This window comes from Trematomus bernacchii, unplaced genomic scaffold (genome assembly GCF_902827165.1).
Source record: "Trematomus bernacchii unplaced genomic scaffold, fTreBer1.1, whole genome shotgun sequence".
Classification (NCBI taxonomy): domain Eukaryota; kingdom Metazoa; phylum Chordata; class Actinopteri; order Perciformes; family Nototheniidae; genus Trematomus; species Trematomus bernacchii.
Window position 1 is genome coordinate 1561821 of NW_022987641.1, and position 25240 is coordinate 1587060.

The window sequence follows — 25240 nt, forward strand, 5'->3', positions numbered from 1 at the left end:
ATGCCAGGACAACAGCTTGAAACTTATTTTTTTTCAAATCACACAGCCAACAACTTTACTGATTACAGATAGCTCACATCTAAAAGTCCTAGTGATTGCATTAACAATATGGGCTGAGATGGAAGTATGGAAGCAGATAGGTGGTTATCTGCATGCAGACAATTATTGTGCCAGTTTTGCACAATAATTAAAATTCTGTCTGTTGCATCCCGACATGACAAACACAGTGCAGACAGAGACTCACACACACACACACACACACACACACACACACACACACACACACACACACACACACACACACACACAAGAAGAGTGAGGATGAGAGGAGACGCTGACACACTGCCGCTTATCCAAAAGATACCATCTGGAGATGCTCTTGGAGCCAGTGACTCGTGCAGGCACACACTTATTGTACACACATACCAACTAACATCACAGCTCTGTCACACAATGCAGAAACTCACATTGTAACTGAATTTGTTACTTTACTTGAACTAAAACTCACACAAGGTTCAGTAGCTTGATTGAAATTCAAGGGACATTGTGTGGTTTAGCAGAAGCCCTATTGTTATTACTACCCTGTTGCAAAGATGACCTTGGATGCTAAAGGATCAAAGATAATTTCCTGGTCTACATTAGATCCTGGGCACAATCTGTAGGTCTCTTTCAGGTGTGTGTGTGTGTGTGTGTGTGTGTGTGTGTGTGTGTGTGTGTGTGTGTGTGTGTGTGTGTGTGTGTGTGTGTGTGTGTGTGTGTGTGTGTGTGTGTGTGTGTGTGTGTGTGTGTGTGTGTGTGTGTGTGTGTGTGTTGTGTGTGTGTGTGTGTGTGTGTGTGTGTGTGTGTGTGTGTGTAATCAATGAAAATCTGAAATGTACAGCTCTGAAAGCAAACAAGATTGTTTTCCAAATAACTATTTTCTTTCATCTATTTCAGAAAAAAACATTTCCACTTTTTCAGATATGAAACGTATAAAAAGAAAAAACATTCCAGGTGCAATTTTAGTATTGGTTATGCAAATCTAGTCTTCGCTTCATAAAGCTTCTATTATTATTTGACCAAAACAATAGTTAGTTGGTCATTTACAGAAATATTATGAAATGAAAATAGTACAAGAAGCATAGTTGTATACACAGGCCCCAAGGCACTACAGGCTGGGAGATAATCTATCATAATGTCTACATCAGAGGAGGGACAGGGGAGCTCTGATGCTGGGGAAGCCCTGAAGGGGAGGTGGGGGTACCGGTGTGGTGGGGGGGCTCTGGCTGCTGCGATGCGTTCAAGTTAATGGCGTGTATGATGCCGATGGGCCTGGTGGGTTTAATGGGACAGAGGCCCAGCATGGGAGGGGCCCCGGCATTATTATTCTCTACCTTCAGACTAAATGATGTGTTGTGTTGCACTGTTTTAGGAGATCAAAGGTTATGGGTAAGCACACAAAGTGAGAAGTGAAAGACATCTGCCCGTCCCACACAGAGGAGATGGTGGCATCAGCACAAACTGTTGTGTGCAATCTAAGTGGCTTTTTGTGATGGTGTGTTATGATAAATTGTTATTCATTCTCATCCCTCTAGTGAGAGCCCATTCCATTAAAAGTCTAATGTAAAAGCGACCCGTTGTGCTCTCAGAAAACACTTAACGCACACTGCAAATGGCCCAATAACGCAGAACCAGGAAAAGGACCAAAATTAGTACCACAGCGTAAAGTAAATAATATTTCTCCCCCTTCTTTAGCCTCTCCCTATTCATTCCTCTCTCCATCTCTCTATGTGTCCCTTGATGCACATCAATATATTCTCCCATCTCCATGGTTCCCCTGAGCCCTGGGCTGAGCGATGCATGCTGGGATCTTGGCAGAGGCCAGGAGGCTAATTAGATATTAGTGTGCGTTTAACTCCCACTGAGTTCACTTCCTTTTCTTCACCTTTTTAATTCCTCTCCTGACTGCATTCTGGTGCACTGCTGGTTATTTAACCCCCAACAACCTCTTAAGGTGGGCTCAAAGAGGTCACTATGGTCTAAATTAATCAGCCGTTATTAATTTAAGGGTGTGCTTCCTTCACCTGGGAGCGTACATTTGTCACTATGGAGATTTCCACAGTGACAGGCGTTTTTTGGCCCAGTTATCCCTGATAATAGATAGAGAGCCTTGACAGCCAATTGGATTAGCCCCTTGTGGTTGGCTTTAATGAAGATTACACACCCCTGTGGTTAACGGATATTAGGAGAGGAAAGAGGCGTGTGGTGTAGCTTGGCACTGACACAGGGCAATACCAGGGCAATTCTGTGTGAAATGTGCCAACTTGTACTGTATGTGGACTGAAAGGACAGGAATGTAGCCAAGGCACCACACTGGTGTCAAATACAGAAATAATGTTGTCTGTCAAAGATCCAAGTACCTGCCTCACGGTTTTTTAAGCAGCCAGGAGCCACTAAGTCCTTGTGTGTGTGCAGGTTTCTGCGTTTGCAGGTATGTGCAGATACAGATGCTAAAACTGCTTTACTCACCAGTTGCTCTTCCATGTGTGTCGGACATGTGGGTCGTGGATGCTGTGTTTGTCGGCCTGCTCGTCCAGGAAGTCAAACATGTATTTGATGGCCAGTGGGAGGGCGCTGCCCCGATGGGCCGTGCTGAAGATGGTCTCGAACAGGTCGTCCACAAACTTCTGTAACGTACCCTACAGAGGAGAGGAAAAAAGGATTATACAGAGCCAGGTATTTTTTCATTAAATGATATTACAGGTGATGGTCATAGAGCTGATACCCAGTACATTAACATTTTCAAATGTGTTTTGCTCAACTTTTAGAATGGCATTTGTCTCTCCACTTTAGTTTCCATGGCTACACAGGAAGTAATAACGAAACCAATAATAGAGACCTTTAAAGAATACGAAAACGTACAATACTATAAACAGCTACATCGTACAATTTCAGTTTGGTTAAGCCAGTATCTTTATTGAACTGTAATGAGATTGTCCCTGTAATACATTTTGCAACATACAAACGCCTAAAGGTGACGGATTAATGGGTTTAAACATGTGTATTTTCCCTGTGTGAGTTGATGTCACTTTGTCCACAAGCTTGATGTTGATGTGTCTGACTCCTATCTCACAGACCTGGCCCCTAAATCTGCTTGCAGCTTTGATGAGGGAAATTGTTATTTCACAGCTGACTTTTAATAATATCTGGGAACAGGAGGCGCATCTCCTAAGCCTCTTTGTGCTGCCGGATTAGCTCCCACACTGCACCATTGACCCTAATTTGATTTAATGTTGGTGACTTTAAAGAGGAGGAGAGGAAGACAGAGAGTGGGGGAATCTAATCCTCTTGTAAAGAATGGGATGCACAGGAAAAGGCGAGAGCGAGGGATGGAAATTAAACGATAGAGGTTTCCTATCAGGAAAAGAGGCCATTGAGTGTGGCAGATGAGGTGTGTACAGGCACTGGCAAATAAAAATCCAATTTGGGTCGGAGCGGGTGACCCAATCAGGGAGTCAAGAGAGGTAGAAGAGAGTGGGAAGAGAGAATCCCGTTAGTACGACAATCAGGCTATAATTCTAATGTGGCCCACATTCCCGACAGCTTATCGCTTTTCTATAGATATGGAATTACATATCTCTATATCAAGCCCACGTGCATTCCAAGTGACAGTCTGCATTAGCTGGTGAGGGAAGACCTAAGATCTGTGTGTGAAGATACCAACACCTGTGTGTGTGCCTACAAGTGCTGCGGCTCTGACATTTTACGTCCTCTATGTTGAGGGGGCTGTCATCATCACAGGGATCTCTTGTTCCCTGGTGAAGCTAGACTGCCAACACACCCCCCCACACACATCTACCCTGTCATTAGACCGCACTTTAAACACAATGTGTCATCTGGATGTTTTGATGCCATCAGCCTCCACATTGAAATGAGAGGCAAACAATCAGAAGGCTGGGAGATAGATGGATGAAGAAGGGCACACAAGGGAGAGGTGGACACACACACACACACACACACACACACACACACACACACACACACACACACACACACACACACACACACGTAAACAAGTGAGGAAAGAAAATGCAATCCTTCCTAGTGCCCCTCCAAACACACGAGCGCGCCCTGTACCCACACTCAGTCAGAGCGACACTGATGGAGCTAATATGAGAGACGTCAGCGGCGTTGCCAGGGAGAGGTATTTATTGGCAAGGTGAAAGCCAAACGCAGTCAATTACACTGCCTGTCTGCCCAATCATTCCTCACCAAGAGAGATGGCCGGCCAAGATAAACTGGTTATTTCACAGAAACAATCCATCTGGAAAGATGATGTGCTGCCTGCCGTCAGAAAGCACCTTCCTGCTCTCTGGAATGGGATAATGGTAGGGAAGTAGAACGGCTCACAGAGGCTGAGAAGGGATGTGCTCCATGTATGTGGAGGGATATACAGTGTGCGTCATGGTGACAGCTGCTCCTACCTCAATTTTGTTTGTTTGTTTATTTATTTCACATGTTGCTTATCATGTCACTGCCATGCCTCTCTCTCCCTGTTGTTGTCTCCGTTATCGGCTTTAATTGATCACCTGATTTTACTAATCTGCCCACACATCTGCAGTCATTAGTTCTCCATAGTACAAACAGAAGGAAGTGTTTAGCTGTCACATTGTCTGTTTTGCCTGTGATGTCTGCGTTATTTTTAAAGAAAGATAGAACTGGCACATATTTTTTCTTAGACATTAAAGGTAAAGTCATAGCAAATCAAATCTCTCTCACTGCAGTCTATTCAGGGTTTTTCCCAACACAATCTTATGCCTACACAAGGATTTTGCATTAAGTATTATGTTTTGATTGTGGCCACGGTGGCAGCTGTTACATCTTAGTTGTCTAAAGAGAGACTAAGTAAGTGAAATAAACTAAGTCATCTACTCTGGTCTCATATTATCTGAAGGTAATGATTTAAAAACATATTGGACTTGCCGCCCAACTTCTAAGGGTCGCTTATGAACCCATATGGAAATGAGTTTTATGAGGTCTGCTTATCAGTGCAAGATATTCAAAAATACATGTTTTTATTCACTTCATTCTTTTTTCTATTCCCAGTACTGAGATCTCCATGTGAACTGCTAAACAAAGGCGGGGATCAAAAACAAACAGAAATGTTCCTGAATCAAAAAATTACAGACTGAACATTTTCATATCGAAGCCTGTCTTTTTATTTTACCCTCTATGTACGCCTCTGTTTTTGTCTGAAAGAAGGGATGAGGGAGAAGGTGACTTAGGAGTGGACATTTGTATTCAGCTGCTGGATCAAAGTCACATTTCCCTCCAAACCAAATTACCTGCTTTTTTCTGAAGGCCATTGTCGGAAGGCACATTCAATAAAGACTCATTGGTTAGGCATTTCTATTTTTGCCTCATCCTTTTTTTTATTACAGAAATTCCTTCTCTAGCTTCATGAATCTTTTCTTCTTCACCCTTTTTGATATGCTACGGTATCAACGCAACAGCAAGGAAAAGAGAAAACAAACAGAAATATCTATTTTCTCTTTCTCACCTGAGGGGATAGATGAATACATTTGAATAATCGTTCCTACTGAGATGACTCATCCAAAGTAAATATGAATATATAAATAAAGTGAGTCACGGTTTCAAAAAGTGAAGGTTATAGTGACCTTTTAGCCTTTCACCTGGTGAACTGATTAGAGAAAACATGCATTTCAATTACACTCCCTGCTGTATATAACAGATTCTTATAAATAGTGACTGTAGCATGTTCTGGATATGCTAATCGATAGCTCACCTTAGTCGCCAGAAGTCGTGTCAGGTAGATTTCAGAGACCATCTTGCTGCCGCGGTCGCCCTCCTTCTGGTCTCCGTGCTCATGGTTCTTCACCAGGTGCCAAACTTTGACCCCGCTCTCCAGGTCAGGAGTGATCATAGGAGTACGGGAGCGCAGGCTGTCGGGGCTTCCAGTGTACTTGATCATGTTCTCTGTGGAGAAAAACATGCATTAGTTCATGTGGAACTGTTTTAACAGAAAACCAAAAGTAAACATTGTTTTCTTCAGACACGCTTCCATTGGCATTTTATATACATCTATTGAGATATGTACGAAAAAATGATTTTGCTGGGTTGTCCCTGCCTGTGTCAGAAAGTATAGAATAGTACGGGGTCAGTTCCATATCTAAGGTATACAAGAAGAGAAGAAAGCTGACGAAAAATTTGACTAAGGCACTACAAAACATAGAAACAAATACAAATGGAAAAACGACTAAAAATACTAATCTGTCGCTTCACTAAAGAGGCAAGAAAAGCCTTGACCTGCCTGTCAGCAACCCAATTTACAGGTCGGGGAGATTGGATATGAAACTTTTAGAAAGTGTGCATGGTTAATTTTTCATTGCTTCTTCTCCTAGGCATGGCATCTGTGGCTGACACAAAATCGAACAGGTGTTAGAAGAGATGAAATATGTATGGCCCACCCAATGGCCGGAGTAGCGATGACATTTCCAAACACATGGCTCAATGAATGTTTACACAGTGTGAAAAAAATTGATCAGTGGGTGCGGAGAGAAGAGTAAAAAAAAAAAAAGAAAAATGTTTTTTCACAGTGACAGAAATCAATCTGTCCAGAGAGAAGGCGGGAGGAGTGAACGGTGGAGAGTGTTCAGGGAAAAAGAGACAGCTGGAGACATCAGATACTGTGTGTGTGTTTGTGGGAGTGTGTGTCTACTGATCAAATGTAATTACATTACAATTAGTCTCTGCTAGGGGGCGTTTCAGGGAGCCATATTTAACTGTAGATGTGTTATAAGACCTGTGTCAAGTATTCTCTGCAATACTTATATTGGGTGTAACAAGATGTGAGCGTGGTCTTTATAGAAAAGTGGAGTGGGTAGTACTTTCATTTTGTGTTAATGATTTATTCAAGAAGTTGGGAAGCTGAGGGTGAGGCAGAGTGAGGAGAAAGATTCTATTCTGATCCTCACAAAGGACGAGTTATTTTTCTCTGTGGTTTTCTAATGGAAACATGACGTCAAAGACACAACAAGTTTCTCCTTTCACTCTCTGACTCAACATGTCACAATGTGTTTGTCTTAATCTCCACATCTTTCTCTCCTGCTCCACTCTCCCTCCCCCCCGTCTGTAGCTATATTCAATTATCTTTCTCCACTATCTGGTCATTGTACGCACGGAGAGTTCAAAGTCACTCTCAAGTGCGACACTAGTTGTAAAGTGGATCACATTTGCTTTTGAAGTCAATCCCTTAAAAAAGAATATTGGAGGGAGGTGTTTCTGGTCTCCTCCCTCCCTTTCCGTCTCTCCTCTCACCTTGTCCTATCTGCTCTAATTTGGATCCGGAGAGGCGAGGTGAGGCCGTATGGAGATGAGGCAATGCTAATAATGTGTCTCCACATTTGATGTGTCTGAAGTGTTTGTGGCTGGTGAGGCTGGCCCTTTGATCAGAAACTAACTTGATGGTTTCTCAGGTTCAAGGAGATGCTGAGCAGACGGACACACTGGCACACAGAGTGATGAGAGGACACACTTTAGAGTCTCAAGAGGCCGGGACAATAGATGAGAAGTCTGTTTGGTCTCTTGTTATGTTTTAGGATTCCTTTCAACTACTCGAAAATGGTGTCTTATCTTTTTAGGTCTGTCATTGATGTCGTGCAGTGGATGTGGACGTCTCTGATTTATTTGACCTAAAGTATTCCTCCGATTTTATTGAGTGTGTTTTTTAAATGATCATACATGTAGTGTGTACCATGGTGCCTGAAGCAGCTCTCTGACTACAGAAACTTGAAGGTGTACTGAAGCAGGTCGACTTACCATATTTACTTGCAGAAGTTCGAGACACAGTGGAGTTGTTGACTGAATTGTAAGCTGTAACTTGCTTTGGAACCAAGGCCATCACTGCATTATCAGGTACCTGGAAAACAGACACACACGTATTATGCAAATGACTGTTCAAAACAAAAGCCATTTTCAGAGTGTTTTTTCATTTGTGAAGATTTCTAACATAACCAATCAGAAAACCCATAGATCACTGTGTTGGTGTCATTTTCTATATTTCCCTCCATCTATTCTGGTTTCATGTGGATAAACAGAGAATATCTGATTACCCTTATGTGCTCTGTTCAGCCCACATATGCATATAATAATAATAAATTATATTTATATAGCGCTTTTCTGTAATTCAAAGACGCTTTCATATGATGAGTGACAGGGGGAGGGAGGGTTTAGCAGAGCCTGTGTGAGAGGGGATATCCCACAGTCTCTTTTCAATAATGCTGTTCCTCTAGGGGTAGGTAGTGTGTGTGTTTGTATGAAGGTGTGAAGAATCAAGTAGTGTGTGTCAGTGCTGGTCCATGTGTGTAAATGAATGAATGAGTCAATCGTGCGCTCCTCCTTCCCGAGTCAGCCAAATAGGTTTCAATTAACACAACTGGGTATACTCTGTCCCAGATGTGCCCAAACACACACATGAACACACGTACACACATGGAAACACACACTAACCCCTATTCTGCATAATCTGGCTACCCGTGCTGCAGGGAAAGGCAGGGTTAATTGAGGTGATCTCTATCCTAGAGTAGGAGGATGGGACAAGATATGAGGGCCAGGGGCCTTTGTGCTTATAGGTGTGTGTGTCTGAGCCTTCTGAAGATTATATCATTATGTCACCCAGTCACTCAATCTGCTCCTTATGCATATTATGTCTATATTATTGTAAGCAGGGGGCCCACAGGGCTGATCTTGTTATTCCTTTATGGGCCCCCCCAACTCTCCTACCCCCTTAAGCACGCTCCCTGATCACTGCCCTTATATGTTGAATGGATAAAAAGACGAGTAAATCACAATGGAACAGAATGAAAACAGGAGGAGTGGATAAAGACAGAAAGAGGAGCACGGTTTCCTGAAAGAGAAATGTATGCCATTATGGGATGGAAAGATCTGATATGGCAAATGTTTGCTTTTAGGCTACTCTGTGACGTTTTTCTGAACAAAAACAACGTTTGTGATGCAAACTGTCACATTGTAACTGAAGACAGGGTGAATTAGGATAGGCTAGTGGAAGATCAAACCAGATTAATTTGATAAAGGAAAGCGCATGATTCTATTGAGTGTGTCTGGTTGGTTGTATTAGCTTCTAATAAGAAAAACAATATGTAGAAAATGTGTCTGGAAGGCACCATACAGTAAGACCAAATATAAGAGCACACCCGGATTGGCAGAGGCAGCATCTATCAATAGAGTGCATCAATTTATTTTGATGAAAAGAGAGACAAGACCTTCAAAAACAATGGTTCATAAAGGAAATACAGCTATAATAACAAGAGTGGAAATGCTATATATGAAATCCGAGCTGCCCTTTACCAAAGTCAGAGTGTGTTTGTGTTGTACTCTGCCTTCGATGCTCTTTGCGTAGCCTCCTGACAATATTTGAGTGGATGGGAGTGTTTTCTTTTTTTTTGCTGTGTCAAGGATAAGGAGCCCTCATTCCCTGGCCTGAAAAAATGAATTAACTTCTGTCTTCATTATCTTATCTCAGATTGGAATCAGCTCCCTAATCCATTCCACCCGCGCCTCGTACTCCAAGCCTGTTGACACTTGCTGATGCTGACATTTAATTTAGGCACCATGCAAACTGCTCTTGTAGGGGACAGTGGCTGCTCGCATAGCTGCTCGGAATATTAACACTATGGTGAAAAAGACGGCCTGTTTTACCATCCAGTCTCATCCTGGCTGCCCGGATAGACAGTGGCTGCTCATATGGGACAAAACACCTTCAGACATACGTTTATCACCGTCTGCATTAAAGCCTTTGAGTATTTCATGAGTGAAAGCCTTTGTATTTTGTGCACAATGTCTTTATATCAATCCCTGACAATAAATGTGTAAACCTTGTGTCTGTGTCTGTGTGATGAGTCTATTCTGTACATGACATTTTTTGCCGACACTTATCCATTTGAGAAATAAGACGCCACATCAGATGTTATCTGGAGCCCAAACATAAGGGATTACTTCCAGGTGTCACTGTTGTTGGTCACTTTCTGCGTGTGTGTCAGAGTTCCCGTTAGCCGGTAATTACCGGACTATGACCGGTAAAATATGCTGAAGACCGGCAAATCTAAATCTCTCCGGTCAAAATGTCCGGTCAAAATAATTTCCCTTTAGCGCAATACCGCATCAGTTGCGCCACTTATGTGACAGACAAGAATAGTATGTGACAGACAAAAGAGTATGTGACAGTCAAGAATAGTCAATTCTAATGTCTAACACTTATTGTGGAGAAAGAGATGTCCTGTATGGGTTGGTTGTGCGTTGATCTGTTGGTAATGCCTCGGGGTTCCGGTGGGCATGTAAACAAATGCATAATGCTGCGCTATACTTTGCGGCCTCACCAGGTTGCATAGCGACGCTTATTGTTTAGGTGTCTTTTAATAAGCAGGTAGTCATATCATTAGCTAGAACTAGCTGGATCTGATCGATATGGACATAAACGCGAGTGAAGTCTAATCTGACGGGATAGAGAGATCAGCTGCTGCTGACGAGTCGACACGCAGCTCTGCATGATCCCCTGCAGCGGTGAGCGGAACAAAACACACACTTCAGGTTAGAATATCACACGTAGCTATTTTAATTACCTCTCAAACTACCTAAACTAGTTATAGATGTTTTTAGTTTTACTGTCGGGTCACTCATTACTGGATCCGCGAGCTGCATGATACTGGCGTGTTGTCAGGAGAGGGGGAGAGAGCTCCGTTTATTATTCCCGTGTTTTTGTAAATTACTGTACACTTTTGAATAATGTAGTTAATCTACTATAATTAGTTTGTTTAATATCGAATCATATCAATTTGTTTTAAAGCTCAATAAATAACAAAGAAGACCTTCGACCGGCACTTTTCTACTTTTGTCCGGAAGATTTAAACTTTAACGGACATTTTGACCAGCAAAAAAATATTCTAACGGAAACTCTGGTGTGTGTGTGGTGTGTGTGTGTGTGTGTGTGTGTGTGTGTGTGTGTGTGTGTGTGTGTGTGTGTGTGTGTGTGTGTGTGTGTGTGTGTGTGTGTGTGTGTGTGTGTGTCAACTGAGGACTTGCACAACTAAATGGCTGGAAAAGTACTTTGACTGTATTGTCCATTAGACGGTGTTGGAGCTTAGTGCAGATGGAGTTCACACAGCTTTAGAGGGAGAGGTGGAGTGGAGAGGACATCAGAGAGAGCTTAATGTACTATTGATAAAGGGATGACTGGTGGTAGGAAAGAAATGTACAACTTAAAAATGTAAATCATTACTTTGCTTTCCATTATAAAAGCAAAGTATATAAACCAGCCAGGCTTTGGCAGATAGCAACCAGCTTTTTATTTAACCATCTCTTCTTTCTCTGTGAACTCTAAAACTTTACAAACACTTTGTATTTCTAAAACTTTATTTCTAAGACCTTTTGATATGGTAATGATCGTGTAACAAGCAATGGTTCCAACCCCATGGACCCAAAGTAAACATACTTTGACCCAAGTTCTTAAACAGTTCAAATATTGAGGCGTTATTTGGGGGTAATATGAAGAGTTTAAAGCAGGTTGCAGTCGTCAGTATTTTAGAATCTCTAGTCAAAGCGTACCTGGTAATGGAACAGCATGTTCAGCCTCTTCCAGTCACCTTCGATCTTAGTGGTGACGTCTTCATCCTGCAGGATCACGCGCTGTCCACGACCCTGACGCCATTCTGCAATTGCAAAGGGGGAAAGAAAAACATATTAACAACTATATTCACATAATGCTACTCCTGTAAAAATATTTACTTTCAAATCTGTCTTGTAAATGTATGATGCCCTAAAATCTAGCTGATATGGCTTTGGCACAAGTAACAATGCACCCATCAGTCTTTTTGTACACAGTCTGCCAGTTACCATTCCCTTTATCTACATGTTCCGAAGTTTTTAGTTAGTATCTTTCATTGTCATGAAAAACATGAATAGGATCAAAAAAGGTTCCAAAAAAGAAACCTTAAGAGTAGAAATAGAAGAAAAAAAGGCAAAGACGACCCAAACAGATATGCCACATGTTAGAGACGGTAACAAGAGGCTAGTTAAATTAATCATCTCTTTCAATCTCTTTTCTGCTGCGATCGATGGCTCTGATTACAGCTGCATGCCCCTGGCTTGTTCAAATCTTTTTCCATCTTCGACACCGGCCCTTATGCTCAGCTCTCTAAAGGTGCTATTTGTCCCTGCTCTCCCCTTTTCAAACCAACATCCACTGCTCTAAGCCCCCTGCCATGCTGCTCTTATTGTCAGGGTCTTTGTTAAAAGCACACCAGGCTGATATCCACGACAACGGTCCATGGAGAAACTACAAAGATGCCAGCATAAAGCTACTGCAGATCATTTCCATGGTTTCCAGCTTCCAACTTCCACAGCACATAACAGTATCTTTGATATAAACAACAGGCTGGCATTTAACTGACCTTACAACACAATTACAATTACATCTACATGACATACACACCGGGCTTTCCCCCACATCTTTGCAACTTTCGTACAAAACAAAAGCTTTAGTAGAAACAGCTCGCAACATTATCATACGTAAAAAGGGGAAGTCATATCAAAAACAAACAAGCAGATGATTCCTCTATTGTTTTCACAGACATTCTGGGCTGTATGAATACATGTTCATGTGTGTGCTCCTGCTGTGTTTCCCTCTTGCGTCGGCCACTGTCATCTCCTATTCTGTTCACAAACAGCAAAACAAAGCGGCAATCACTGTGGCGCATGATGAGGCCTGTCTTTGGAGGATCGACCTGAATTGTGTGAGCTTCTGAAAGAATCGGCAGGAAATAAAGATTCTCCTGGTGTTTTTGTCTATACAGTAGATCTTCCCATACAGATGCAAATGAGCGCCTGTCTCCAGTCGAGCTTCAGCAAACACATGAAAATGAGAAAAAATAAATATATATCCTTGGTGTGAAACCAGAGCAAACTTGGATTTGAATTTACTTGGAGTGTGTGTGTGTGGTGTGGTGTGGTGTGTGTGTGTGTGTGTGTGTGTGTGTGTGTGTGGTGTGTGTGTTTGTGTGTGTGTGTGTGTGTGTGTGTGTGTGTGTGTGTGTGTGTATGGACTTGCATTTTGACTCACACTCAGAGAGATAAGGACTTTGGGGAGTGAATGGAAGCTTATGAAGAGAAAGGCTGAAGGTGACTGTTGTACTCCATGGAGATGTGATACACACTTTTGCTCCGGGTAACACTCACACAATGACACACACTCACACACACAGGACCTAGCCTCTTTGTCCTCAGGCCGCATCTCCTCTGAAGGATTGCAGCAGAGGGGAATCAGAAACAATATCTGGGATAACAACACTGCTCGCCGATCCGTCTAGGGACAGGCCTGCCACAGTCTCATTATTCTTATCATTCATTGAAATCAGAGAGTGTGTGTTTGTTTAAGAGTGTGTCAGAGATCATGACAGCCACTGATATTACCTGTAGAATGTGTGTAGAGCAACTTCAAGGTTAAAAAGTGTGTCAAAAATAAAAGATCAATCAAAGGGAAGACCTGTTTCCATTGTAAATTGCACAAAACCAAGGAATGATAATCACAACGCATGACACACAAATGAAAATAAACCCTACATGCGTGAAAAGATATGTCACGTGTATTCTCGTTGACTAATGTTTAGCAGAGAACTTTTGGAGACAAAGGATATACACCAGGGAGCTGCATTTACTCAGTCTCTCCCTCCGTTTCTTACATACAGAGCAACTGGCCAGCTATCTGTGACAATTTCCAATTCCCTCTCGTAATCAAACAATAATAGAACAACACATCGAGCCCAAAGGGGGCCATAAAACAATTTTATCCAGGAGTGTCGTCAAAAGGCTAAACCAATCTCTTCACTTAGCTATCACCCAGACAGATTCCCCAAGGTAAGCAAAGCCCATCTTGGATCTAGGGTTGGTTATAAATATGCTATTACCAACACACAACAGGGGCCTGGAAAATCCTTCCGGCAATATTAAACCATAAAAAAGCACAGTGCGTGGTACAGAGAGAGACTGTAGATATTGGCAGACAAACAATCATGGTTAACGTTGTTATGCTCCAAAGGTGTACCAAACCCCCTGATCATGAGTTTTGCAGAGAAGGTATATTGCCCCCTTTCATTAGATAGACCCCTAAAGTAATTTGCAAATATATACGACCGGAGTTAGATAACATTCTGATACCCTAGAAGTGCATATACACACCTTGTGGAAATAAGTGCATACTGTAGCTGCCAAAAAGGATCATAAAAGGCACCAAAAGCCTGCATTTGAACAATCAAGCCCTGCTTACTATCTTACTCAGAAAGAAAGAGAAAAAGAAAGAAAGGACACTAGGAAATGATTTTGTAGGAAAGAGATCACAGAGCGTCTCGATTGATTAGCTGATCAATCATCTGACTCAGACTCTAGTCGACAAGAGAGTGGATCGATGGGAAGTTTGGGTTGAGGAGAGACCACTCTCAGACATCTGAGCCAGCCCAACCACGATGTCAAGTCTCCAAGGGTCTTAAAAGAAATCTACTTCTCTATATCTAAGAAGACTTGTACATTTAAAGAGGGGTGGGGAATCCTTTGTAAACAATCTGTGTGTGTGTCTAAGTTCAGCCTGCTATTCTCCAGGCACATAAATAGGAAGCGCTGCATGGTTAGAAATGTTTTGACAAGCTGAACAGTAACTGAAAGCTTCAGCGAGACTACAATGGTGAACAGAAGAATAAGAGATCCCATTATACACATAAATACATAAAGGAATGCAAAACTCTCCAATGGGACATGTTTTGATTGCATTCGGAGCACTTTATCTTTCCAGTTGTTTGATGTTGCTGTTCATTTCCCTACAGGTGCTAGTATTATCTATGGTGTTCTTATGTGTCGAGTTTTATTTCATCCATTTGTTTTTAGGATTTTATGATTCTTTTATGGATGTGGATATTACCTATTACCTCTCGTTTTTATACTTTTGTTTAATATATGATGTGCTTTATGAGTGAGCGGTGTTAGGATTATTGTCTTTCTCGATCTTTAAGTGACTTAATTAAACAAATTCCAATCCAACATGTCATGGCAAAGTATTGAGTCTGAGGCTGCAATCAGAAATGGATGGAAGGACTGCCATGGTAATTATTCAGCACTGTAAATATACAGTTCCACTAATAAATACATCACATATGACTATTTGCCTGCTTTTTTCGCATTATTTATATATATCAAGACAAGGATTAGTACCCAGGTCCATGTCGGAAGCTTTCAGCCGGTGGGAGTGTGGGACGTTCTTGTAGATGGCGTCCAGGATCTTCTCCTTCACCTGGCTGATGGTGTCACAGTTCAGCGCCTTCACCTGGATCTCTGGGCTTTTCTCATTCTCTGGATGGATGCAGTTCAACACCTGTAGCACAAATACACATTATTATTCCCAGGTATCTAAAGGTAGGAATTCTGGCAATATTTGTAACTGCAGCAGTCCGTGTTTCTGAGATGATTCAGTGCAAAGGATATATTGTGCTTTATAAAATGTATTTTTAATCTTCGTAGAGAAAATGTGTGTGTGTGTTAACCTTGTTGATTGCATTGGATTTGTACTCAATGGAACTGAAATCATTCTGTGCTCGCCAAAGGGCCTTTGAGATAATTGCAGGGAAGAAAAAGATTATTCACCAGGGAAGCTGCTTTTTCATCAGAGCTTGAAGAGAGACAGCAATGCGCTTCCTCAATTGATGAGCAGCAGTAAACCAGCTAATTATAATATTATTAGCATATGTATCAGTTCTGTCTCCAGGTGTGTGGAGAATTACCCAAAATACAAGAGGAGCACAAAAACACGTCATAAAAGAGAGGGTCAACGTGTAATCAAGGTTTTTTTCTATCGCAGTTCTTGAAAGCTGTCAGGACTTAACAGTGCTGAGGTTTTCCCATTCAAACAAACACATCAGATGACTGGAGAACAGAGAGGTTCCAGAAGGAGGAAGCTTCATCACCTCTCTCCATATGTAGCCATTCAAACATGCATATTCTGAAATGGTCTATTTCTCTTTGTCATTTCCAAGCCTTTCTCTTTTTCTTGACAGCTCTTGTACAGGAAGTGAGGTCGACGCTCCTGTGCCCTCTGCATGTCGAGCGTGACAACGACAACTTTATGCTGCGTTGTTCATCTCATGACCGACAACCCATAACCACCCTGTTCCTCCCCTCTTCTCCCTGGAAGCATATTAAGTGTCCCCTTTCAGCCCCTGCACCCCGGGCCTGGTGAACCCCTTACCAGCGTCTTGTAGTCAATCTGTTGTCTGATGAGCTTGTCTTCGCTGAGCGAGTAGCGGGCTTCTCCTGTGATGGAGTCAATGGGGCCTTTCTCCATCTGCTGCTTGATGGCACAGAAGAGGGAGAAGAGAGGTTCGCCTGCACACTCCTGTGAAGACATCCAGAGAGACAGGAAGAAAAAGTTAACAGGGAGGAAGAAACTTTGAAGCCATTCTACACTTGGATGACAGCAAAGTTTAGTAATGAACAAATGTTGTATTTGTTTTTGTTATGTTTTCTGGGCTGACCAAACAACATCACAACACCCTACATTAGAATAGAATTTCACTACAATGTGCCAACATTTTTGGATGATTTAATGGGTAGCATAGAGTGAACATTGTTATAAAACAGTGTTGTTAATCAACCAGAAGAGACTGGCCATTTATCATTGTTTTTATTCTCCTCCCAGCTGCAGTAAAGCAACGAATAGAGAGAGGAAGGTTGAAGAGAAATGGTCAATTTAGTTTTTAGTGAATACTGGTGCTGTAGGGTATTACTTCTTAACGCCACATCCATATCATCATACAGTATATTCTAGCTGAAATGAACAGAATCGATATATTCATGTACCTAATTATACCTAAAATACAAGTCTGATCGAAGTCATGAGAAGTACAATTTTCTTACAATTAATTGCTATTGTATCCACAATCTGCAGATTTGGGAGTAAACAAAACCCTTAGTTCAATAGTGAAGCAAACATTGAAGATGTACCTTGAGAAACTTGTAGAGGAGGAACGTGAACCAGTTGGTCAGCATTTTCTCTGCAACAGACTCAGTCCTGCAAACAGAAAGACACAAAGCACATCATGAACTTATGATCCGCAACGCTGTTATTACCATCATAAATATTCAACAAAGTCATCAAATATTCTTCTAAAAATGATGACCGCTGCTAATGAATAGGCTTTCGTTACACAAATATAATTGCAAAGACATGGATTGAGTGAGCCTTTGCACATATGACGGCCTTTCAGCCAATCTTTCGGCTGGCTTTTATGTTCAGGCACGCCAAGGGCAGCTTGTCTATGGCGGCGGGGATTTTAATATGAGGCAAAGCAATTAAAAGCCTTTATTTGATCCCGGTGGATTGATGTCGTTAGGGGCTGGATGGGCTCTGTAATAACACTGGCCTCATTATCAAGTGCTCCCTTGCCTATTCACTGGACCAACACTCGATCCGTGCACAATAGAAAGTGAATGAATACATCTCCCTTTCTTTCTCTGCCTGGCATCCATGCTCTACTGGTGTGGCAAAATGGTGTGTGTCTGCATTTGTGTTGACCTGGGCCAACAGTGTGATTGATCCCGTGTGAATGACTAATCTGCATACATATTAACAACAGCGGTGGTTGCGAGGGGAGAAAGAGGAGAGGCAGGATCGGATATCCTTTGACAGCAACCTTCTTGACCAGCAGCAGGGGTGTGTGGGTAATCTGTCAGAACACCTCAGACACACACACACATCCCTCCCTCTGCTTTCAATGAGCAACAACCATAGGCATCAATATTTTAGGATTAGGATCCATTGTGTCCGTGTGTATGTGTGTGTGTTTTGGTTTTGTCCCGTGTTTCAGCTGCCACCTGCAGCCCTCCCGCCTTCCTCCATTCAGACAGCCTCTTTAAGGGGCTCCACACACTGAGACATGAGCGGGGGGGATATAATGTCCGCTGTGCCAGTGGGTTGGCTTGGCACCCCCTGCCATCATTGGCACAACACCTGGGGGGGATTAACTTCCTGTCTCTAACTGTGCCCGCACTTTTATTTAGCTGCCCCCCCCCCGCCCTTCCTCCGTCCGTAGATCCAAGGGTCAACAAGGTCACTTTTCATCTTTTCTTTCATGTGTCCTTGCTTTCTTCCGTGCTCCCTCTGGCTTCCTCCTGTAATCACACACACTTCCAAATCCTCTCCATTTCCACAAATGTAGCCCATCTATCAAAGGGATGAAAGGAGCATGGAGGAACGAGGAGGTGCACAGGAAAGGAGGGAGAGAGGGAGGGAGGGAGCAGTGGAACAGGAAAATTAGGAAACGAATGAGAAGAAATGGCTTGGTCGAGTCTGGCTTTTGCTTTTCTTCTTTTAAACTTGCCTTTCTCTATTCACTTCAAATAGATATTGTGTGCCTGTGTAAGTGGACAAGTGTGCCGCTGTTTTAAGACGAGCGTGCAAAAAGCACAAATTAATCCCACTGCGGATGTATTCAGAAATGACCATGTGTGCTGACTAGTGTCTGTTGTGTGTGTGCATGCTTCTGGCAGTGGGTGCTGGCCCTGCTGTAGTAAGAAGTCTTGGCACGGCCCCAGCAGTTTGCTTATGCTCACTCCATCAGAGCGCAGTGGGAATGAGGATAGAAATGGCACTGTGACGGAGCTGCTTTGGGATCTAACGTTAGCATTTAGTATTACACGTTTCAAACATTCTTCTCCAAACCTTTCCTAAGATGCTACTCAAAACACAGCACAACCTGTGTTGGGGTTAATGCAATGAAATGTGCCGTGGCGTGTTGGCATGGTCAGGTGGGCCGTGTTGGCAGCCGGTCAGAGGGGCAGTGGGCGTGGAGAAGGATGTAGAGCAGAGGGGACCTGGCAGAGTGGACTTCCTCCTGATCACTGATGAAGGGGTGGTGGGAATGTTTGCTCCATCACACATTGAACATTTGGGTTGGCCATAGCTCCAACCAGCATGTTTTTCTATGCAAATAGTACTTTCTGCAAACTGTCACTTCCTGGAGTGTAAATCTTTGAGGGTAGATGTAATCCGGCTCCTCTGCTCATTTAAGCGATTCAAACAGCCTCTCTTGTTTACTGATATTACTTTGGCTTAGCTGGGTTAACCGAACATGTAACTGCATCTGAGTCTCTCCTGGTTCAGTCACATGTGAAAACAGCGCAGTTTGAGATCAGAAATCATTTCCATGTTTCACTCTGCCTCCCTGTGAGGAAGATTGCTCATCCTGAGTGTCAAACAGTCTCACAGTGACGCCTAGCCGCGGACTTGTTTTCAACAAAGATATTTTTAAAGTTAACAAGGGGCTTTTAACCCTGTGCGGGGGTTTTTTGTCCATGTTTAAGCCGAAGCAAAGCTGTGATCAACACAAGAACATATTGGGATTTCATCTTTTGACCAATATTAAAACTGGTATTCTGACACATTAACTGCAGCCAAAGTAAACTTAAGGCTTTGTAAAATGGTGTTTAACTCTGTATGACAGGAGGAAGGATGGTGTTGAGGGAGGAAAAGGCAGAGAGAAATGCGACAGATGGTTGCGGAAGGCTCTCGTTAGTTAGCTTGCCTGGTGGTTGTGCTTCAGCACAGGTTGAGATGGGACAGATGGAAGGATGTGTGTTTGTGTGTGGAGAGAGAGCAAAAAGACACACACATGCACACACGGAGATTTCTTGGAAGAGGAGGCAGTGGGTAGCCATGCTCAGATGCTGTGCCAGAGACACCCTGCTCACGCACTTTAAGCATTGATTTAGCAATCAAGAAAACAGGGGAGGGGGAAGGGGGGGGGGGAAGCAGAGCTGAGGATATAGATTGAGCGAGCGAGTATAAGGGAGGAAGAGAGAGATAAAGAAAGTGACGGTGGCAAGTGGCACAAGCATCAGAACAAATAGAGGAGGAAGCAGAGGCAGTGTGAGGGAGAATAACACTCAATGTGAGCAAACATGGTGGAAGAGAGAAAGAGTGAGAGGAAAGAGGAAGAAAGCGGAAATGAACAAAACAAATGAAAGAGAGGAGAAGAGGGAATGGGTGCTATCTTTCCAGACAAGATTAAGCTCCATCTTCACAGCCTTATGCCGGACTATCTGGGCTATTTTCAGCCGCTATCCAAGGACACGCCAGTCAACCCGCTCTATAGGGTGGCATAGCTTGATCACACTGCCTCATCACAACTGAAATGCATGCTGGGATGTCGAAGGACTAACAAGCGCTTCTAAGAAGAAAGGACCAGATGAAGACAGTCTGATCAGTGCCAATCACAATGGTGTGGATGACAAATGGGCTATCAAACCGGCCGAGCGTTTGTTGTAAACATGGCTCTCCCTCCAGTGCTGCACTGTGATTGGCTTTCTCCCAGGTTTACTTCTCCCTTCCTGACAAGGACTGAAAGTGTCATAGAAGACAGTTTGTTTGACTCTGGTTCAGATTTTAAGAACAACCATGCTAATATAGAAAGGTAAAGCTAATATGCACATTTGAACGAATGTGTGAATGTATCACAAGATGTATTGTCATCACAATATTGGAGAATGTTTTTTCACATGGCAGTTTCTCCTCATATGGTTCAGACCTTGCACATTCAAAGCAATAGTGACATGTAAACTAAGTGATCAAAGAGCTCCCTACCTGCCTGCATGCCCCAGCAGTCAGCATGCCTTACTTGGTGACACAGCTTTAAGTGTCTCCATTGTCCTTGACTCCCTTTCCCTGGCTCTGCTGTGCCGCTGTCTCTCCTGCTGTATCTCCAGGATCAGCCGTTACTCCATTGTTTAGTGGCTGCACCAAGCTTGGTGAGCTCTTGCTGCAATTAATTATGGCTCCTGTGCCCAGACAACATTAATCTCCCTCTGCATCACCAAGCATCGTCTAAACATGCTTTCATGAGATGAAAATGCCCATGGTACGAGGATCAATTTCAGTCCTCTTCCTATGATATATGCTTGTCGTATGTGTGTGTGTATTTATTGGCAGGGATGAGTTTTTAGCCTGAGGGAAAATCTGAATTGTAATTGAAAAGAGACTAATTAATGTGGAAGGTGCCTGGCAAATCATCTGGGGGTGTCAAGACTTGCCGGTTGACCCCCGAGCAAAACAACATACAAGTCCATATGTATGAATAGACATATTACACACATACACATCAGCTGAAAGGCAGACGGTTTACTCAAGTAACCATAATCATCACATTTACTACACACTGTGGGCAGGCAGTACAATCCCTTACAATTCTGCATTCAAGTGCGTGCCATTAAAGCTCTGACTACAAATCCAAGGGAGGAACATGACTGTGTTGAAGTGCAAGCTTTCACTGTTTTCCGCTTTTTTCAGAAGTGACTATTTTTCCCCCTCTTGAGCTATTTGAAACTCTATTCAGTGCTAATTAATCATAATTATTTTGCTAATGATGTGGCATAGCAACACGCTCTGGTTTCTCTGAGACAGAGCAGGCAATTCAAGGTCACGGGAGTTAATCCAAACATGTCACAGTTAGGAACCGACCCAAAGAGAGTAGCACATCCAGTCCTTGATATTAAAGTGTTTACATTAACCAGTACAAACGTTTATCTCTATCCCCAACCAAGCACAAACCCTATGTTTACAGAAGTGGAATCTGTGTGGCAGGTGTTCAGTGTGTAAATATAAATCATAGGGAGAGAGTTATTTGGTTGAACTGTTCTTTCTTGATGCATCATCTGCATCTTCAAAGGTCACTACCAGCTGTATAACTGTAGCCACTTGTTAGAAGGGTATAAGAGGTAAGTTCAACTCGGCACATCTTTTCCGGCCTGGTTCTCACCTTCGTAGCAGCAGCTTGGGGTGGTTCTTGCTCTCAAGGTTGCGGTCTATAAGGTCAGACAGCAGGTGTTTGAGGACGTCAGTGGCGTACTCCAACTTGCTCTGCAACACTGTCATGATAAGTGAGGCCACGTTGCCACGGTCCCTCATGGAGAAACCACGCTGGGCCTCCAGAGTGCGAATAAAACACAGCAGGAAGACCTTGTTGTTAATGAGCTGGCCGAAGAGCTTCAGCCCCTTCTCCACTTGCTCCTGCCGGTAGCCTGGCACCTGTGAACACAGCAGAAATGTTCATTTGACAGGGACACATTAAAAATAACAAGGAGTGGAACAAGTACAGAATCCATGTAACACATTCAAAGCCATGCCATATAAACCCAATCAGTCATCAGTTCCTAGCTTCCTGCATCCCTAGTCAAATACTTAAACATTGCTGAATAAACACAGTTTTATATAACATATAATCATAATAAATATATTTTGATCAGGTTCATGTATGTGCTTTATTAACGCACGTGAAAATGTATTAGAAGTAATAATTGAATTCAGCTCTGGTTTCTCTAATTGAAAGTGAAGTTATCAGTTAATAAATCTGTCCTCATAAATAAGGAGGAAGAAAGGAGAAACAGAATGAGAGAAAGAAAAAAAAGCAACAAGGGAGATAAGGAGTTTAACATCTTGCAGCTTTTGTTGCATTTAGTGTGAAGGTTGAGAATAAAGGCAGGAAAACAATACGTCTCTTGCGGGAATGCTTATTATGTCGATGGTGCCGTGTCCCACACTAATGTAAGTTGAAAGGAAGAGGCAGTGAATCCCCTCGTCTGAGCCCACAATGTCCCTGCACCATTTATACTAGGCACTTCTTCTTTTCCCCGTAAATAGCACCCATTGAGATTACGTTTTTTTTGTATCTGTCAAGAGCACTTGTGGTAAGACGGCATGTCTTTGTACCCAATGCAGCTGCCAACCAGCATATGTTCTGTCTTTCACCTTTCCTGGAGGAAACTCTTGTAATCAGCTGGGAGCTATTGTTAAGTGGCAAGTCTCATTTTATACGCCTGACAAGATGCATACAATGTGTGTGCTTTAAGTGTTGGCATTTTCCTTGTTTGCGTTTATACACTATGAGCTTGTGAATGAAAGCACACATTAATGAAGTCTTGAAAATGTTATTGTGAATGTTTTGTGCTTTTTTTCTACATAATAAACTGTAAGTGTTTGCAGGTTATAGACCAAACAAATGTATTATACTCTACCGTAGAACAAACATGTGTAACATTATGGATTATGGAGACGGTGCATGAAAGGAGCTAAATGTCCTGACCTACACACAATCTTCACAGGGTCACTGGGATATTTGAGTTTGGCAGGCAGACAGAAGAAACAAATATGGCAACCGCTGCTGAAATTGAATTGTTTCCGTAAGGATCAAGAGGGAAATGGGGAAACAATCATACGAAGCAGGCAAAATGAGATTTAGAGGTATAGTCAAGTTGTTAGGAAAATAAATTGTAGAGGCAAGGAAGTCATTTTGACTGCTAAGAACCAACCTCAACAGTGACCAGGAATACATATAATGTGAAAGGGTAGGCTTTATTGAGCTCACACATGCCAGACTATATTTTAATATTTTTCCTTATTTTAACTGACTGTGAAAATCCAGTTTTTATGTAAACCTTGAAAGAGTTTTATCACCTATGCTCTTTCTTTCTGAAACCCACAGTCAAAAACGACTTTAAATTATCCGACACATCAATAACAATTAGGCAGCCATAAACCGCCTAAGACAAGGCGTCTGCTTTTTTCATTAGGCTTTAATTCCATATTATACTCGTCATACAGTTCCACATTTACACCAATTAAAACATAATTAATATTGCTTATTACTGGGAAATTCTCATCAGGGATAGAGTGGCCAATCCTGAGGGCAGTGAAATGGGGGTCCATCATTCTCTTAATGGAACAAGACGACCTGCTCAATTATGGCTGTCTATCAATGTCACTACCGACGATGAATTAACTGATTTTTTTTCTTTTGCTTTCTCCCACTAATTGACTTTTAATTTGTTTTTGAGGTGGAGAGAAAAAAAACGAGCAGCTTCTCATATCGTTTGAGTTATTAATGAGAGCGCGCTCCTGATTTTAGGTTGTCTTGTTTGTTTTTGATAAAGTGTTTTTGTCGGCTGTCAAAAGGCTTTTGTTTACCAGACAGCAACACAACAACCTCGGCTTCAATTTCACCTACTCTGACCCACCACATTGTTCATTTGCTAGTTCGTTTTGCTTTCTTTTCAAATAGGGCTAATTGCATTGGGATTGTTATTTGATAGAGACTGAAGAACAGGTACACACACTTGCAATTTTCTAAATGAATAGGAAATTGGTATCAACTTCTTACAAATAGCTGTCCTGTTTTCAGAATTTCTTTGAACGAAACACATGGAATATCTATTTAATGGGAATGCTGTAGATAGCATGTTAATTGAGAACTTTATTCTGATGCCCAACATTATGTACAAGTTACTTTTCCTGTGACCCAAATAACAATCACAATCTGACACATGCAGAATTTGAATATGTTAGATTGAGGCAGAGATCCAGCACTGTGTTAGGCAACTATAAAGTGAAAAAACAGACACAGACTAACGCAGGAACAATACATAATACAAGTTGAATAATCAGAAAACCATTCCACCATACCTCCAGATCTCTGAGTACAGGATGCTCCTCGATGCCTGGGAATAGGACCCTCATGGTGTAGGTCCTGTAGTCCAAGAAGGGGATTCCTGCTCCGTCCAGATCACTGGTCAGCTCATGGATGTCTGTCTGGAGCTCTGCGAAAGCTGATGGATAAAACCATACACAAACCAGTTATTTGTATATAAATGGTAATGTACGTTAATATAGCCCCTTTCTAGTCTTCTCTTTACTCAAAGTGCTTGTACACCACATGCCAACATTTACCCATTCACACATTCAGACACTGATGGCAGGGCAGCCATACAAGTTGCTTAACTGCTCATCATCTAATCCGGTGATCTTTCACACATACCAGAGGCTCAGCCTTAGAGAGAAGTTGGGGGTTCAGTGTCTTGTACTGAAACAAGCTTTCTGATTGGTCTACTGGAAAGATTCAGTTGATTTATCCATAGAAACAAGCCCTCTGATTAGTCCATTGTAATGAGCCCTTTTATATCCCAATTTAAACCAGCCCTCTTATTGGTGCATCGAAACAAGCACTTTGATTGGCCCATTGAAACGAGCCCTCTGATTGGCCCATTGATACAAGCCTTCTGATTTTCCCAACAAAAGAAGCCCTCTGATTTCTCCATTAAAACAAGCCTATTTATTGGACATATTAAAACAAGACTTCTGATT

The 25240-nt window shown here is 42.4% G+C and overlaps 1 protein-coding gene across 1 annotated transcript in view; it reads right to left on the reverse strand.

Annotated features, from left to right (window-relative positions):
* The window catches only part of plxna4 (plexin A4), a 216184-nt gene that overhangs the window by 8986 nt on the left and 181958 nt on the right, over positions 1-25240 (reverse strand). The window contains exons 21-29 of the mRNA XM_034133662.1: positions 24563-24705; positions 21864-22132; positions 17056-17122; positions 16301-16447; positions 15271-15430; positions 11620-11723; positions 7819-7918; positions 5786-5976; positions 2509-2678 (exon numbers count right to left, since the gene is read on the reverse strand). Coding sequence (XP_033989553.1) covers positions 2509-2678; positions 5786-5976; positions 7819-7918; positions 11620-11723; positions 15271-15430; positions 16301-16447; positions 17056-17122; positions 21864-22132; positions 24563-24705 — 1351 coding nt within the window. The remainder of the gene's footprint in view (positions 1-2508; positions 2679-5785; positions 5977-7818; positions 7919-11619; positions 11724-15270; positions 15431-16300; positions 16448-17055; positions 17123-21863; positions 22133-24562; positions 24706-25240) is intronic.